Source organism: Salvelinus sp. IW2-2015, linkage group LG25 (genome assembly GCF_002910315.2).
Source record: "Salvelinus sp. IW2-2015 linkage group LG25, ASM291031v2, whole genome shotgun sequence".
Taxonomy (NCBI): domain Eukaryota; kingdom Metazoa; phylum Chordata; class Actinopteri; order Salmoniformes; family Salmonidae; genus Salvelinus; species Salvelinus sp. IW2-2015.
Window position 1 is genome coordinate 21,292,298 of NC_036865.1, and position 17,404 is coordinate 21,309,701.

General features: G+C 44.4%; 1 protein-coding gene across 1 annotated transcript in view; it reads left to right on the forward strand.

Moving 5' to 3' along the window:
• LOC111951843 (GDNF family receptor alpha-1) overlaps positions 1-17,404 on the forward strand; it is a 114,990-nt gene that overhangs the window by 83,343 nt on the left and 14,243 nt on the right. The window contains exons 4-6 of the mRNA XM_023970088.2: positions 4,825-5,176; positions 7,256-7,365; positions 8,987-9,121. Coding sequence (XP_023825856.1) covers positions 4,825-5,176; positions 7,256-7,365; positions 8,987-9,121 — 597 coding nt within the window. The remainder of the gene's footprint in view (positions 1-4,824; positions 5,177-7,255; positions 7,366-8,986; positions 9,122-17,404) is intronic.

Here is a 17,404-nt window from a genome sequence, read left to right on the forward strand (position 1 = left end):
TCATACCCAAGAAGACTCAAAGCTGTAATCGCTGCCAAAGGTGCTTTAACAAAGTACTGTGTAAAGGGTCTGAATACTTATGTAAATGTAATATTGCATTTTTTATATATACATTTGCAAAAATGTCTAAAAACCTTGCTTTGTCATTATGGGGTATGGCCTGATCACCGACAACGACGAGATAGCCTATAGGGAAGAGGTCAGAGACCTGGCCTGGTGGTGCCAGGACAACAACCTCTCCCTCAACATGATCAAGACAAAGGAGATAATTGTGGATTACAGGAAAAAGAGGACCGAGCAAGCCCCCATTCTCATCGACGGGGCTGCAGTGGAGCAGGTTGAGTGCTTCAAGTTCTTGGTGTCCACATCACTAACAAACTAACATGGTTCAACACACCAAGACAGTCGTAAAGAGGGCACGACAAAACCTATTCCCCCTCAGGAGACTGAAAAGATTTGGCATGGGTCCTCAGATCCTCAAAAGATTCTACAGCTGCACCATCGAGAGCATCCTGACTGGTTGCATCACTGCCTGGTAYGGCAACTGCTCGGCCTCCGACCRCAAGGCACTACAGAGGGTAGTGCGAAYGGCCCAGYGCATCACTGGGGCCAAGCTTCCTGCCATCCAAKACCTCTATACCAGGCGGTGTCAGAGGAAGGCACTAAAAATTGTCAAAGACTCCAGCCACCCTAGTCATAGACTGTTCTCTCTGCTACCGCACGGCAAGCGGTACGGGAGCGCCAAGTCTAGGTCGCAAGAGGCCGCTAAACAGCTTCTACCTCCAAGCCATAAGACTCCTGAACATCTAATCAAATGGCTACCCAGACTATTTGCATTGCCCTCCCCCTCTTTTACACCGCTGCTACTCTCTGTTGTTATCATCTATGCATAGTCACTTAAKAACTCTACTTAAATGTACATATTACCTCAACTAACCGGTGCCCCTGCACATTGACTCTGTACCGGTAGCCCCCGTATATAGTCTCACTATTGTTATTTTACTGCTGCTCTTYAATTGCTTGTTACTTTTATTTCTTATACGYATTTCTTTTAACTACATYGTTTTTTTAACTACCTGTTGTATTCGGCCCATGTAACTAATACAATTTGATTTGATTTGTATTGTGTGTAGATTGATTAGGCGAAAAAAACTATATATTTTCAAATAAGGCTGTAACGCAACAAAATGTGGAAAAAGTAAAGTGGTCTGAATACTTTCCGAATGCACTGTACACTGAGTATACAAAACATTATGCTCTTTCTATGATGTAAACTGACCAGGTTAATCCAGGTTAAAGCTATGATCCCGTATTGATGTCACTTCAATCAGTGTAAATGAAGGGGAGGAGACAGGTTAAAGAAGGATTTTTAATCCTTGAGACAATTGAGACATGGATTGTGTATGTGTTCCATTCAGAGGGTGAATGGGCAAGACAAAAAATGTGTCTTTGAACGGGGAGTATGGTAGCAGGTGCCAGGCGCACCGGTTTGAGTGGGTCAAGAACTGCAACGCTGCTGAGTTTTCCTGCTCAACAGTTTCCTGTGTGTTTCAAGAATGGTTGAAGAACACCCAAAAAGTCCATGCCCCAACGAATTAAGGCTGTTCTGAGGGCAACAGAGCAGGGGTGCAACTCAATATTAGGAAGGTGTTCTTAATGTTTTGTACACCCAGTGTATATACTGTATATATTCGGGACTGACTCAGACATTGCTCATTCTGAAATTTCATAATTTCTTTCTTTTTACTTTTTGTATTATTAGTTTATTGTTTTGTATTGCTAAGTATTGCTGCACTGTCGGAGCTAGAAACACAAGCATTTTTCTGCACATGTAATAACATCTGCAAAACTGTGTACGCAACCAATAAACTTTGATTTGATTTGATAACTTTCTGCATGCCCTCTACGCTTGAGTGATTCAGCACTATCTGTGACTGATATTAATTCACCTTGAGCCCCTGTGTCTCTACAGCAAACTGTTCCCCAAAGCTAGCAGATGGGGACGCATACAGGATTTGTGTGGGAATTTGTTTTTTAATGGCTCCCTTCTGTTCAGACACATCATTATCTATCGATCAGCCGATTATTTACCCTCAGGTTATATTGCCAGTCACCCGCATCAGGGCTGGCACGCCCACTGAGATGCAGGTTATATGGAGGGAGGTCAAGGCTGTACAGGTGAAAAGGTATACTATCCATATGGAAGGTGTAATTACAGTCTACTGTACGTAGGTTGAAGCCTTGGTTTAATCAAGYCCCTCCATTAAGGTGTTAGAGGGATGGGACTCACAGTCTGCCAAACCTGGCAAGCTACACRTAGAAAAACAGGATCCAAAAGGGTTCTGCGGCTGTCCCCATAGGAGAACCCTTTTTGGTTCCATGTAGAACCCTCTGTGGAAAGTTATATTCAAAGGGTTCTCCTATGRGGACAGCCGAAGAATCCTTTAAGGTTCTAGAYAGCACCTTTTCTTCTAAGAATGTAGAGTAAGGCTCCTTGTGGATTTGTGATTAACCCCACCTACTGCTTACCATTTAGTCAGTCCTCTCTCTTCAATGCAGATGTGGATATAAGGTGAGAGAAAAAAATGAGAGATGTTAATCAGAATATGATTGGAAATGTCACACTGTATTTAACTGGTTGGTGTCAGAGAGTTACACCAGTAACTCTGTGAAAATACACAGATAGGATAACGATCATRAAGAGACAATTAAAGATGACAAAGATATTTTGGCAAGTCCATTATCCATAACAATCTCTCCAGAGGGATCATCCCCCAAATATTCTGCCTTGTTTTCTTRTCCTGTGGATTGGAGGAGGAGGCAGAGGTCATTACTCTACCTAAAGTCCCGTGGTAATTGAAATTAGGGAGGGGGTTGGAGGTAACAGGTGACATGATAATCAATTTGAGGCTGTATCGGAAACAAGAGCTGCTGGGGTGCTCCAGCTCCCTATGAAGAGACCCTGTCTCTTATACACATCTAGATGTGTATAAGAGACAGACGGGAGGGAGGGAAGGAGAGCATGTGCAGGAGGGCTTTTTAGGGTGTGAGGATTTTTAGGGTGTGAGGATTTTTAGGGTCTGCGTATTGAGTGTGCATGTTTGCTTGAGAGACAGTGCCATCTGCCAGCAAGACACTTGGGGTTCAGCAGATGTGTTCTCTGACATTGGAGGAGCCGCAGGGAGGGATGAGGAGAGGATCTCGACACACTGCAGTCTACCTCTGTGGGAGGGAGGAGACAGACGGCTGGGTGACTGGACAGCTGCATGGCACATGACACCCACATACGCACATACACACCGTACCACAAATGCGACACACACACGCACATGCCCACACATACTAATACAGTATACATACTCACATGCTCACACAGATAAACATTGAGCCTGTTGACACAGATACAGATCTCTTGCCCCAGAGCTCTGGTTTTTGCCATTGGGCCCTGAGGGGAAATGCCCTTTTGGGGACACAGGAGGGGGTGAAGGTCTGGTCAGGGCTGTCCTCATTTGGGTGGTGTCTGGCTGACTGGGGTGAGCTGTTATGGCCAGTGACAGACAGATGGACAGACTGACTGACTGATAGACTGACAGACTGTGACTGACTGACAGACAGACTTCAGGGCCAACAGGAGAGGCAGCTCCCAGGCAGCTGTAGAGTACTTATTTCCAGAAAGAGTTCATGTGTCTGGTCATTGAGCAGAGTAGAAGAGAGCAGCACAGACAGACAGAGTGAAGGAAAACTTTCAGATTTCAGTGAAAGGTCACCGTAAGCCCCGGCTGGCAGACCAGCCCGGCCAGTCATCTGGGATTGGCCGCAGGGACCGGCCCGGTACCCTGACTGCACATCTACGACCTTTAGAAAAGACACTTCCTGTCTACAGCAGTGTGTTAGTGTCTTGACTGAGGAGCGGGTATTCTACTCTAGTCTTCACAGGCTTTAGTATCCAGCAGTTTTCTCTCTTTCCTGGAGCTAAGGTTATCAAATGAAATCAAAGTGTCCGAGAGTCTTACTCCCTCTTGGTTTATGGGTGTTGCTGCTGGTGGCAAGCGCATACAAGCCTGAAAACTAGCAGACACTGTGGTCCTCGATGACACGAGTGTGACACCCCTGTAGAGCAGAGTTGTGACAACCCCTAGGAGCAGAGTGTAAAAGCTGCCTCTTAGTTTGGTATAACACCACCTCTGTTACCATGGAGAAACCACTGGACCATCCACTGTCCTCATCAAGAGACGTGTTGAATCTTATTAACACTATTTTCGGAGCACGACACGCACCGCTCATCCCAAGCCGGATTCTACCAACCAACCGCTCCTATTTTTAATTGCCGCTCATTAAAGAGAAATGCTGTTATTGCTCCATTTTCCCAAAAAAGTATGTCGAAACGGTAATTAACGTGGCATCTGTAAGAAAGCTGGCAATTAGCGAGACCTGACAGATGAGCAGGCCGTGGTGCCGGATGCTTTGATGACTCTGAAGTTCGGGAGAGCTGCATATTTGTTTTGCTTTAAAGGCTGTGGAGAGGAGGGGCACTGTTTGATTTAGGGCTAGAAACAGGGTAGCAGTAAATGGGCTCCTTGCTATCAATCAGCAGCGGCCAGGAAGAGATTAATATACAGTTGGCAAGGYTCCTAAATGATTAATTATTATTATTATTATTAATACATTATTTACTGTACATCGCTTAATTTTCCATCCACTCCAGTATAAGTTTAGTCACGTGATGCTTAACTCTCTCTAGCACTCCTGTTCATATTATAAAAAGAGTTTACCAATCCAGAGATGATGGAAAATTAACTAACCCTGTTGTCCTTTTTATGACAGGCGAGCCCGCGGTGACGAGGGAGAACAACTGTCTGAACGCGGCCAAGGCCTGCAACCTGAACGACACGTGTAAGAAGTACCGCTCGGCCTACATCAGCCCCTGCACCAGCCGCGTCTCCACTGCGGAGGTCTGCAACAAGCGCAAGTGCCACAAGGCCCTGCGRCAGTTCTTCGACAAGGTCCCGCCCAAGCACAGCTACGGCATGCTGTTCTGTTCCTGTCCAGCCGGCGACCAGTCGGCCTGCTCTGAGCGCCGGCGCCAAACCATTGTACCAGTCTGCTCCTATGAGGACAGGGAGAAGCCCAACTGTCTCTCCCTGCAGACCTCCTGCAAGACCAACTACATCTGCAGGTACACCAGGATAAACAGTTGTCACAGTACACAAGATTGTACACAGGCATCAAACATATAAGATGGCTAACAATCACATAGTCTCACGTGTCAGACTCACACCACATACCAACCATTGTCAATGTATGGATAAAACTACATTCCAGTCAACAACAGTTAATTTTCTCAAACCCTTCCCGATAGCATCCTCTGTAATATTAAGAGGTGCTGGAGACAGATTACACATTCTAGCTCGGCACCAAAATGGAGGGGTGTCTAAATAAATAGCATGGAGGGTGCTATCATGCCTTCAGAGGTGTTGAGAAACATACCTGGCCCTGTGAAAAACACCATAAACAAACCTATTAAGATAACTGGAGACTATCTTGGGAGATTGCATGGGAAATAAACCATCACTATTCACTAATGCATGAAGCAAACACTAAATCTACCTACAATAACTGAGAGTATTCAAGTTAAGCAGTGAAACACTGCTTTTCTTTCTGAATGCTCGTCTTTTCTGAGTTAAGTGTTTCATTTAGCTGTCATGTAGCAGTATTCTGGCTAGAATTACTGGGCGGCGGAGTGGATGTGTTTGGGTTAAGTGGCATCTGTTTCATTGGCAGTAATAGAGGCCATATTGAAATGCAGCGGAACAGACTGGACTCAATGAGTGACGTCTGACATCGCCTCTAGAACCACAGCACTCTGTCTGGGATCAAATGGAGGCATTAGTGCAAATAAATTGGGTCCATTTGGATTCCAGCCTCAGGGCTCTGCATTCTCTCTCTCTATCAGGCTCTCGCTCTCTCTCTCGCTGTCTCGCTCTGTCTAACTCTCGCTCTCTCTCTCTCTTTGTCTCGCTCTCTCTCTCTTGCTCTCACTCTGTCTCACTCTCTCGCTCTYGTGCTCTTTTTCTCTCTCTCATGCTCGCTTTCTCTCGCTCCCACTCTGTCTCACTCTCGTACTCTCTCTCTCTCGATCTCTCTTGCTCTCGATCTGTCTCACTCTCTGTTGCTCGGGTGCTCTCTCTCTTGCTCTCGCTCTGTCTCACTCTCGCGCGCTCTCATGCTCTCTCTCACTCTCTCTTCTCTTTCTCTCCCTCTATTTCTATCTCCCTCTGTCTGTCTCCCTCTTTCTCCCATTTTATATCTCTTCATTTAGCTAAATGTTCTTGTTCCCACTCTCTTCCCCTTCTCAACAAATGTGTAACACTAGGTGGTAGTAGGTTTTCCAGCTGTATCATGAGCTTGGTATCCAGAGCTCCTCTCTATTTGTGGGAGCGATTATAAGACCAGGCATACCTGCTGGCTGCTCCATCACCCTATGAGAGTGGTATTGTTAGAGAATATCCAGTCTTCTGGTGATTTTCAGTCCCTATAATGTTCTCTTTGAAGTAGAAAGAAGAATCGATATAAGTTTAAATATTAGACATGTAAAAAACAGAACGTAAGCAGAATCCATGTGGATGAGGCAAGGTAGACCAACAAGACATGACTGGTCTGGGCCATTGCTGATMTTGTGAAGGCTACTGGACATGCACATGCGATAATCATACATAGACAACATCGGCCTGAACTTGTGAAGACCTTTGGACAGGAACATTAGCTAATCAGTTATAGGCACCATTAGACCTGCAGTAGGAATGTGCATGTCCCGCCACCAATAGAATCTATGCCCCAGTGTCTGAGACAATAAGAGAATGGAAACTAAGCAAGACAACACGATTCATAAAGTGGAGTGACGATCTTTTGTAAGGGTAAGACTGTATAAAAGCCAAGTACTAAGAATGGAGAGTCAGTTCTTCCATGGAATTTTGCTGGCTTTGCTACTATTTGTAATAAAGTCTATTTGAATTCACAAGCTCCGGTATCTGAGAAATATTTGATTCAATATTTCCACGACAGTATCACGGAGTGGAATCAACAGCTCTCCCTCTCCTCCAACGAGCCCAGGAACAGATTGATGAGTACTGTGTGTGTKCGTGTGTTTATAAACCGTACCAATCAGTACCATTGCTTTTGCTTTGTCTATTTGACAGTCACAGTTAGTCTTATAGGGGAGATGAGATAGTTCAGAGGTTTCACTGTTGTCTTTCAGGTCCCGTCTGGCTGATTTCTTTGCCAACTGTCAGTCTGAGCCACGCTCCCTCTCTGGCTGTCTTAAGGAGAACTACGCTGACTGCCTGCTGTCCTACTCTGGCCTCATCGGTGAGTCTCTCCCTTGTTTCTATTAGTCAACCTTTCCTCACACACATTGATGGGTCTCACTATGGTCTTTCATTTTCTCACTGAATCCTCATACTGTCCCCTGAATGGCTCTCCTTCCTGTTGTTATAGTCATGTGTCACAGAGTCCCTTCACTCACCTCCTATCCTCTCTCCAAAGGGGTTATTCCACTGTCCYCATAGGATAAGCMTTTTTGGTTCTAGGGAGAACCCTTTTTGGTTCCACTTWGAACCCTTTTGGGTTCCATGTAGAACTCTCTTTGGAAAGGGTCCTACATGGAACCAAAAGGATTCTACCTGGAACCAAAAAGGTTCAAATTGTTTATTTTCTAAGAGTGTAGTGCAGCACAACCCAACGTCACACCACTTCATCCTGCCCCTCCACATCATTTCATGAAATTAGCTCATTGTTCCARAGGAAACCAAGGAAACCAAGACTCATAGTTGCAGACAATGCAGTAGAGCGAAAGAATGAGCGTGTGAAAGACAGGAGGTTGGTGGCACCTTAATTGGGGAGAACGACCTCGTAGTAATGAATGGAGCAGAATAAGTGGAATGGTGTCAAATACATCAAACACATGGTTTCTATGTGTTTGATGACATTCCATTTACTCTGTTCCAGACATTATTATGAGCCGTTCTCCCCTCAGCAGCCTCCTGTGGTGTGAAAGAGACAAAGAGAGAGGGGGAATGTGGGAGAAGATTTGTCTCCTTTATCTTCCCCTTCTCTCTGCTTCTGTGTGCTGAGGGAACCATCCTAGCTCAATCCATCACATTTTCCTGACTAGCACAGCTGTTACAGATAGTCCACACAGCAACCAACAAAATGCCAATTCATTTTGCCGCAAAACAAAAAGGGCTTGTTTGGACGGACGCCAGTAGGGGAACAATGTGTTAAGGGAGCAAGAAATCACTGACTGTAGCTATTTAGTTTACTACAAAGCTGGAGAAACCTAATTCTGCCCACTGCCTTTGGAAATACTTCATATAGTCACTTTTGAAAATACTCCATTATGTTTTCAGTGTTACTTGTTGATGAGAGAATTGGATGAAAATAGAGCTGGAAGAAAGTTTTTGCATGAGTTTTGCATTACAAGATGGTTAGGTGCAGTGGGAGGCGGATCCTCTTTCACCATACCTCATAACCAGCCAATGACCAGCCAAGAATACCAATAGGTCGTYGCTCTACCACAGAGGATACCATGTCTATAGCAAGCCAAATGGAACAAAAAAACTTTATTTAAAGGCCCAGTGCAGTCAAAATTCAATTTTTACTGTGATTTGCATAATATTGTACAACAGCTGATTAAACTAACATTGTTTAAACTAACACAGGACTTTCTAATYAGCAGTTTTGCATGGGCGGGAGTTTCGGCACTACAAAGAGAGTTCCAAATCTCACTGCCAATAACAGCTAGTTTTCAGTTTTTCCCTCCCCACTCAGACCACTTCCAGACAGTCCTAGCTAAATTCTTACTATTTTTGTCCAATTTAATGGAAATATATTACAGTAAGGTACTTAATTGTTACCCGGAAATGATTTGATATGGATATAAAAACAGCTGCATTGGGTAATATATTGTATTTCTTCCCCCTCCCAACAGGTACCGTGATGACGCCCAACTACCTGCGCTCTCCTAAGATCAGTGTTGTCCCCTACTGTGACTGCAGCAGCAGTGGCAATGGCAAGGAGGAATGTGACAAATTCACAGAGTTCTTCACAGACAACAGCTGCCTCCGTGAGTGACTGACCGCGCATCTCCTGTCCTCTCCTCTCATCTTCATTCTCATACCATTTTCCTGTCTCCTCCACTCTTTCATTGCGGGTCTCCTGACAATTATTCATCCCTCTCTCATTGTCCCTACCTTCATCCTCCCTCTCTCCCAAGTGATGTTCCATTTCTCCTGTGAGCTTTTTGGCGAAAATCAGAGAGAGAGGAGGAAGAAACAGAAACAATGATAAGGGTGTGTGTGTGTGTGTGTGTGTGTGTGTGTGTGTGTGTGTGTGTGTGTGTGGTGTGTGTGGTGTGTGTGTGTGTGTGTGTGTGTGTGTGTGTGTGTGTGTGTGTGTGTGTGTGTGTGTGTGTGTGTGTGTGTGTGTGTGTGTGTGTGTGTGTGTGTGTGTGTGTTTTTGTTTTCGTACGCACATTAAATACTAATAATGTTCTTGTGTGAGTGACTAGTTCCCCAGAGTAGCTTTTCTGGATCAGCGATAGCCAGGGCCCAGTTTTTCAAAAGTGATTATCCGGATTTCGCCTATCGGATATGACTAAATGCATAGAAATAGAAATGAATAGAATGGTATCCCATTCAAGCCAATGATTTGTCTGTTCTATTTCATAATTTTTCTATGCATTTAATCCTGTCTGATAGGCAAAATCCAGATATTCACTTTTTTTTTAACTGGGCCCTGGGCATTGTCTTCTAACTTGGTGGCCTCCTCTCACATATCAGACAGCTTTAATTAACCCCCCCCCCCTGCCTCCCTCTCCATCACTCCTCCGCCACAGAAATTCCTTCTTTAATAATACAGCTCCTTCACTATCACAAGGTGCCCAGCCCTCAGGAGATAGCAGATCCATGGCTGTGGTGCCTGTCTTTGTGCAATCACAGCTCAACTTCCTCTGCTGTGTTATTGGTATGGCATTGTCTCTCAGCCCTTTTCAAAGCCAGTAGGATCCCACTATAGTCACGCTCTCACCAACCCTATGGGGAAGTTTGTTTTCACTGTATTATAGAGATAGTGTTATATATAACATTTTGTTCCCAATGTGACAATGTGCACGACACAGCACTATCACAACAGAGCAATTTCTTTAGGGGAATTTCAGTGTCATTGAAATCTATTTGACCTACTGCTATTGAGAAGGATTTGGGTTTTAGCTTTGAGAAAGAAAGCCATTGAGATAGAAAGACGGGTTGCCTCCCACAATGTCCCAATGGTCCAGCATAYACATCTGCAATTAGACCAACATGAGTTTGGCAGAGAGGGAAGGGAGGAGTGTGGACATCCGTCCAGCATCATATCCATTCATTTCCTGACGTAAACATTTCGCAAGTGAGTAGTTTGCATTCGCCATGACGTTTGTGTTACAGGCTGACAACCACTGACTGGCTGTGGCTAAAATTWGCCTAAATATCTGCGTCYGCATTGTGTCTGCCAGTAAACACAGTCCGCCTATGTCATGTTTCCGAGGGGATTATTTTGTCCCTACCCAAACTCTTGATTTTTTGKGAGAGCTGTCTGTCTGAAGAGCACCTTCCCTGAATATTTGTTCTCCTGGCAAGAAAATCTGACATGATTCCCAGACCTAGTACTGTCCTTAATAGGAGTACTTTGCTGTCACTACACGTCTCTGTGTTCCTCTAGACATCCAGGAAGAGCCTGTGAAGCTTGTCCGGGTTAAACTGTGTCCAACTCTCCCTCTATTCCATTTGACATTAATATTTTAGTAATTTAGCAGACGTTCTTATACAGAGGGACTTACAGTTAATGCATTCATCTTAAGGTAGCTAGGAAAGACAACCACGTATCACAGTCATAGTAAGTACAACTTTTCCTCAAGAAAGCAGCTATCAGCAAAGTCAGTGCTAGTAAGAAAACAGATCACTTCCTGCAATTCTACACATTTTGCCAAGTGGCAGACAGAACCATTTTCAGTTTTGTAGCTAGCTTGTGCCATCAAACCCAGAAAACTCTTCCCGCCTGCTGTTCAACCTTTCCAAGTTCTCCAACGTCACCCCGCTCCTCCACACTCTACTGGCTCCCAGTTGAAGCTCACATCCATTTCATGATCCTGGTGCTTGTCTACGGAGCAGAAAGGGGAACTGCACCTCCCTACCTTTAGTCTATGCTCAACACTTGCACTCAGGGCCGGATTACTGAACAGGCACGCAGGCGTTTGGGGTGCACCCCAGATAGCATATGAACACGTCAGTTGGGAACTCCCTGGAGGTCATAAGCCCTGGCAAAATGTGTAGAAAGCATGAGATTAGCTACAAAACTGAAAATGGTTCTGTCTGCCACTTGGCAAAATGTGTAGAAATGTAGGAAATGAGCTTAAAATCAGCAAATGTTTCTTTCACCCTCATGGCAAATGTGTAGAATTGCAGGAAGTGATCTGTTTTCTTACTAGCACTGACTTTGCTGATAGCTGCTTTATTGAGGAAAAGTTGTACTTACTATGACTGTGATACGTGGTTGTCTACCTAGCTACCTTAAGATGAATGCATTAACTGTAAGTCCCTCTGTATAAGACGTCTGCTAAATTACTAAAATATTAATGTCAAATGGAATAGAGGGAGAGTTGGACACAGTTTAACCCGGACAAGCTTCACAGGCTCTTCCTGGATGTCTAGAGGAGCACAGAGACGTGTAGTGACAGCAAAGTACTCCTATTAAGGACAGGTACTAGGTCTGGGAATCATGTCAGATTTTCTTGCCAGGAGAACAAATATTCAGGGAAGGTGCTCTTCAGACAGACAGCTCTCCCAAAAAATCAAGATTTGGGTAGGGACAAAATAATCCCCTCGGAAACATGACATAGGCGGACTGTGTTACTGGCAGACACAATGCGGACGCAGATATTTAGGCTAATTTTAGCCACAGCCAGTCAGTGGTTGTCAGCCGTAACCACAACGTCATGGCGAATGCAAACTACTCACTTGCGAAATGTTTACGTTCAGGAAATGAATGGATATGATGCTGGACGGATGGCCACACTCCTCCCTTCCCTCTCTGCCAAACTCATGTTGGGCTAATTGCAGATGTGTATGCTGGACCATTGGGACATTGTGGGAGGCAACCCGTCCTTCTATCCAATGGCTTTCTTTCTCAAAGCTAAAACCCAAATCCTTCTCAATAGCAGTAGGTCAAATAGATTTCAATGACACTGAAATTCCCTAAAGAAATTGCTCTGTTGTGATAGTGCTGTGTCGTGCACATTGTCACATTGGGAACAAAATGTTATATATAACACTATCTCTATAATACAGTGAAAACAAACTCCCCATAGGGTTGGTGAGAGCGTGACTATAGTGGGGATCCTACTGGCTTTGAAAAAGGGCTGAGAGACAATGCCATACCAATAACACAGCAGAGGAAGTTGAGCTGTGATTGCACAAGACAGGCACCACAAGCCATGGATCTTCTATCTCCTGAGGGCTGGCACCTTGTGATAGTGAAGGAGCTGTATTATTAAAGAAGGAATTTCTGTGGCGGAGGAGTGAGATGGAGAGGGAGGCAGGGGGGGGGGGTTAATTAAAGCTGCTGATATGTGAGAGGAGGGCCACCAAGTTAGAAGACAATGCCCAGGGCCCAGTTAAAAAAAAAGTGTATATCTGGATTTTTGCCTATCAGACAGGATTAAATGCATAGAAAAATTATAAATAGAACAGACAAATCATTGGCTTGAATGGGATACCATTCTATTCATTTCTATTTCTATGCATTTAGTCATATCCGATAGGCGAAATCCGGATAATCACTTTTGGAAAAAACTGGGCCCTGGCTATCGCTGATCCAGAAAGCTACTCTGGGGAACTAGTCACTCACACAAGAACATTATTAGTATTTAATGTGCGTACGACACACACACAACACACACACACACACACACACACCACACACACACACACACACACACACACACACACACACACACACACACACACAACCACACACACACCACACACACACACACACACACACACAACACACACACACACACACACACACACAACACACACACAACACACACACCACCCTTATCATTGTTTCTGTTTCTTCCTCCTCTCTCTCTGATTTTCGCCAAAAAGCCACAGGAGAAATGGAGATCACTTGGGAGAGAGGAGGATAAGGTAGGGACAATGAGAGAGGGATGAATAATTGTCTAGAGAGACCCGCAATGAAAGAGTGGGAGGAGACAGGAAAATGGTATGAGAATGTAAGATGAGAGGAGAGGACAGGAGATGCGCGGTCAGTCACTCACGGAGGCAGCTGTTGTCTGTGAAGAACTCTTGGAACTTTGTCACATTCTCCTTGGGCCCATTGCCACTGCTGCATGCAGTCACGTTAGGGACAACACTGATCTTAGGAGAGCGCAGGTAGTTGGGCGTCATCACGGTACCTGTTGGGAGGGGAAGAAATACAATATATTACCCAATGCAGCTGTTTTATATCCATATCAAATCATTTCCGGGTACAATTATAGTACCTTACTGTAATAGATTTCCATTAAATTGGACAAAAATAGTAAGAATTTAGCTAGGACTGTCTGAAGTGGTCTGAGTGGGAGGAAAAACTGAAAACTAGCTGTTATTGGCAGTGAGATTTGGAACTCTCTTTGTAGTGCCGAAACTCCCGCCCATGCAAAACTGCTAATTAGAAAGTCCTGTGTGTAGTTTAAACAATGTTAGTTTTAATCAGCTGTTGTTACAATATTATGCAAATCACAGTAAAAATTGAATTTGACTGCACTGGGCCTTTAAATAACAGTTTTTTTGTTCTATTTGGCTTGCTATAGACATGGTATCCTCTGTGGTAAGAGCGAACGACCTATTGGTAATTCTTGGCTGGTCATTGGCTGGTTATGAGGTATGGTGAAAGAGGATCCGCCTCCCATGCACCTAACCATCTTGTAATGCAAAACTCATGCAAAAACTTTCTTCCAGCTCTATTTTCATCCAATCTCTCATCAACAAGTAACACTGAAAACATAAATGGAGTATTTTCAAAAGTGACTATATGAAGTATTCCAAAGGCAGTGGGCAGAATTAGGTTCTCCAGCTTTGTAGTAAACTAAATAGCTACAGTCATGATTCTTGCTCCTTAACACATTGTTCCCTACTGGCGTCCGTCCAAACAAGCCCTTTTTGTTTTGCGGCAAAATGAATTGGCATTTTGTTGGTTGCTGTGTGGACTATCTGTAACAGCTGTGCTAGTCAGGAAAATGTGTGGATTGAGCTAGGATGGTTCCCTCAGCACACAGAAGCAGAGAGAAGGGGAAGATAAGGAGACAATCTTCTCCCCACATCCCCTCTCTCTTTGTCTCTTCACACCACAGGAGGCTGCTGAGGGGAGAACGGCTTCATAATAATGTCTGAACAGAGTAAATGGAATGTCATCAAAACACATAGAAACCATGTGTTTGATGTATTTGACACCATTCCACTTATTCTGCTCCATTCATTACTACGAGGTCGTTCTCCCAATTAAGGTGCCACCAACCTCCTGTCTTTCACACGCTCATTCTTTCGCTCTACTGCATTGTCTTGCAACTATGAGTCTTGTTTTCCTGGTTTCCTTTGGAACAATGAGCAATTTCATGAAATGATGTGGAGGGGCAGGATGAATGGTGTGACGTTGGGTTGTGCTGCACTACTCTTAGAAAATAAACAATTTGAACCTTTTTGGTTCCAGGTAGAATCCTTTTGGTTCCATGTAGGAGCCTTTCCAAAGAGAGTTCTACATGGAACCCAAAAGGGTTCAAAGTGGAACCAAAAAAGGGTTCTCCCTAGAACCAAAAAGGCTTATCCTATGGGGACAGTGGAATAACCCCTTTGGAGAGAGGATAGGAGGGGAGTGAGGACTCTGTGGCACATGATATAACAACAGGAAGGAGAGCCATTCAGGGACAGTATGAGGATTCAGTGAGAAAATGAAAGACCATAGTGAGACCCATCAATGTGTGTGAGGAGAAGGTTGACTAATAGTAACAAGGGAGAGACTCACCGATGAGGCCAGAGTAGGACAGCAGGCAGTCAGCGTAGTTCTCCTTAGACAGCCAGAGAGGGAGCGTGGCTCAGACTGAACAGTTGGCAAAGAAATCAGCCAGACGGGACCTGAAAGACAACAGTGAAACCTCTGAACTATCTTCATCTCCCCTATAAGACTAACTGTGACTGTCAAATAGATCAAAGCAAAAGCAATGGTACTGATTGGTGGTGGCGGTTATAAACACACGAACACACAGTAACTCATCAATCTGTTCCTGGCTCGTTGGAGGAGAGAGGAGAGCTGTTGATTCCACTCCGTGATACTGCCGTGGAAATATTGAATCAAATATTTCTCAGATACCGGAGCTTGTGAATTCAAATAGACTTTATTACAAATAGTAGCAAAAGCCGAGCAATTCCATGGAAGAACTGACTCTCATTCTTAGTACTTGGCTTTTATACAGTCTTACCCTTACAAAAGATCGTCACTCCACTTTATGAATCTCTGTTGTCTTGCTTAGTTTCCATTGTCTCAGAACCTGGGGCATAGATTCTATTGGTGGCGGGACACTGCACATCCTACTGCAGGTCTAATGGTGCCTATAACTGATTAGCTAATGTTCCTGTCAAAGGTCTTCACAAGTTCAGGCCGAGTTGTCTATGTATGATTATCGCATGTGCATGTCCAGTAGCCTTCACAAGATCAGCAATGGCCCAGTACCAGTCATGTCTTGTTGGTCTACCTTGCCTCATCCACATGGATTCTGCTTACGTTCTGTTTTTTACATGTCTTAATATTTAAACTTATATCGATTCTTCTTTCTACTTCAAAAGGCAACATTATAGGACTGAAATCACCAGAAGATGGATATTCTCTAACAATACCACTCTCATAGGGTGATGGAGCAGCCAGCAGGTATGCCTGGTCTTATAATCGCTCCCACAAATAGAGAGAGGAGCTCTGGATACCAAGCTCATGATACAGCTGGAAAACCTACTACCACTCTAGTGTTACACATTTTTTGAGAAGGGAAGAGAGTGGGAACAGAACATTTAGCTAAATGAAGAGATATAAAAATGGGAGAAAGAGGGAGACAGACAGAGGGGATAGAAATAGAGGGGAGAGAAAGAGAAGAGAGAGTGAGAGAGAGCATGAGACGCGCGAGAGTAAGAGACAGAGCGAGAGCAGAGAGAGAGAGCACCCGAGCAACAGAGAGTGAGAACAGATCGAGAGCAAGAGAGATCGGAGAGAGAGAGTACGAGAGTGAGAACAGAGTGGGAGCGAGAGAAAACGCGAGCATGAGAGAGAGAAAAAGAGCACGAGAGCGAGAGAGTGAGACAGAGTGAGAGCAAGAAGAGAGAGAGCGAGACAAAGAGAGAGAGAGGAGCGAGAGTTAGACAGAGCGAGACAGCGAGAGAGAGAGCGAGAGCCTTGATAGAGAGAGAGAATGCAGGAAGCCCCCTTGAGGCTGGAATCAAATGGACCCAATTTATGTGCAACTAATGCCTCCATTGATCCCAGACAGAGTGCTTGTGGTTTCTAGAGGCGATGTCAGACGGTCACTCATTGAGTCCAGCCTGTTCGCGCGCATTTCAATATGGCCTCTATTTACTGCCAATGAATACAGATGCCACTTAAACCCAAACACCATTCACTCCGCCGCCCAGTAATTCTACCAGAACCTGCTACATGACAGCTAAATGAAACACTTAACCAGAAAAGACGAGCATTTCAGAAAAGAAAAGCAGTGTTTCACTGCTTAACTTGAATACTCTCAGTTATTGTAGGTAGATTTAGTTGTTTGCTTCATGCATTAGTGGAAATAGTGGAGGGTTTATTTCCCATTGCAATCTCCCAAGATAGTCTCCAGTTATCTAATAGGTTGTTTAGGTGGTGTTTTCACAAGGGCCAGGTATGTTTCTCAACACCTCGGCAGCATGATAGCACCCTCCATGCTATTTTATTTAAGACACCTCCATTTGTGCCGACTAGAATGTGTAAATCTGTCTCCAGCACCTCTTAATATTACAGAGGATGCTATCGGGAAGTTTGAGAAAATTAACTGTTGTTGGACTGGAATGTATAGTGTGATCGCATACATTGACAAGGGTTGTATGTGGTGTGAGTCTGACACGTGAGACTATGTGATTGTTAGGCCATCTTTATATGGTTTGATTGCCTGTGTACCAATCTTGTGTACTGTGACAACTGTTTTATCCTGGTGTACCTGCCCAGAGTAGTTGGTTCTTGCAGGAGGTTCTGCAGGGAGAGACAGTTGGCTTCTCCCTGTCCTCATAGAGCAGAC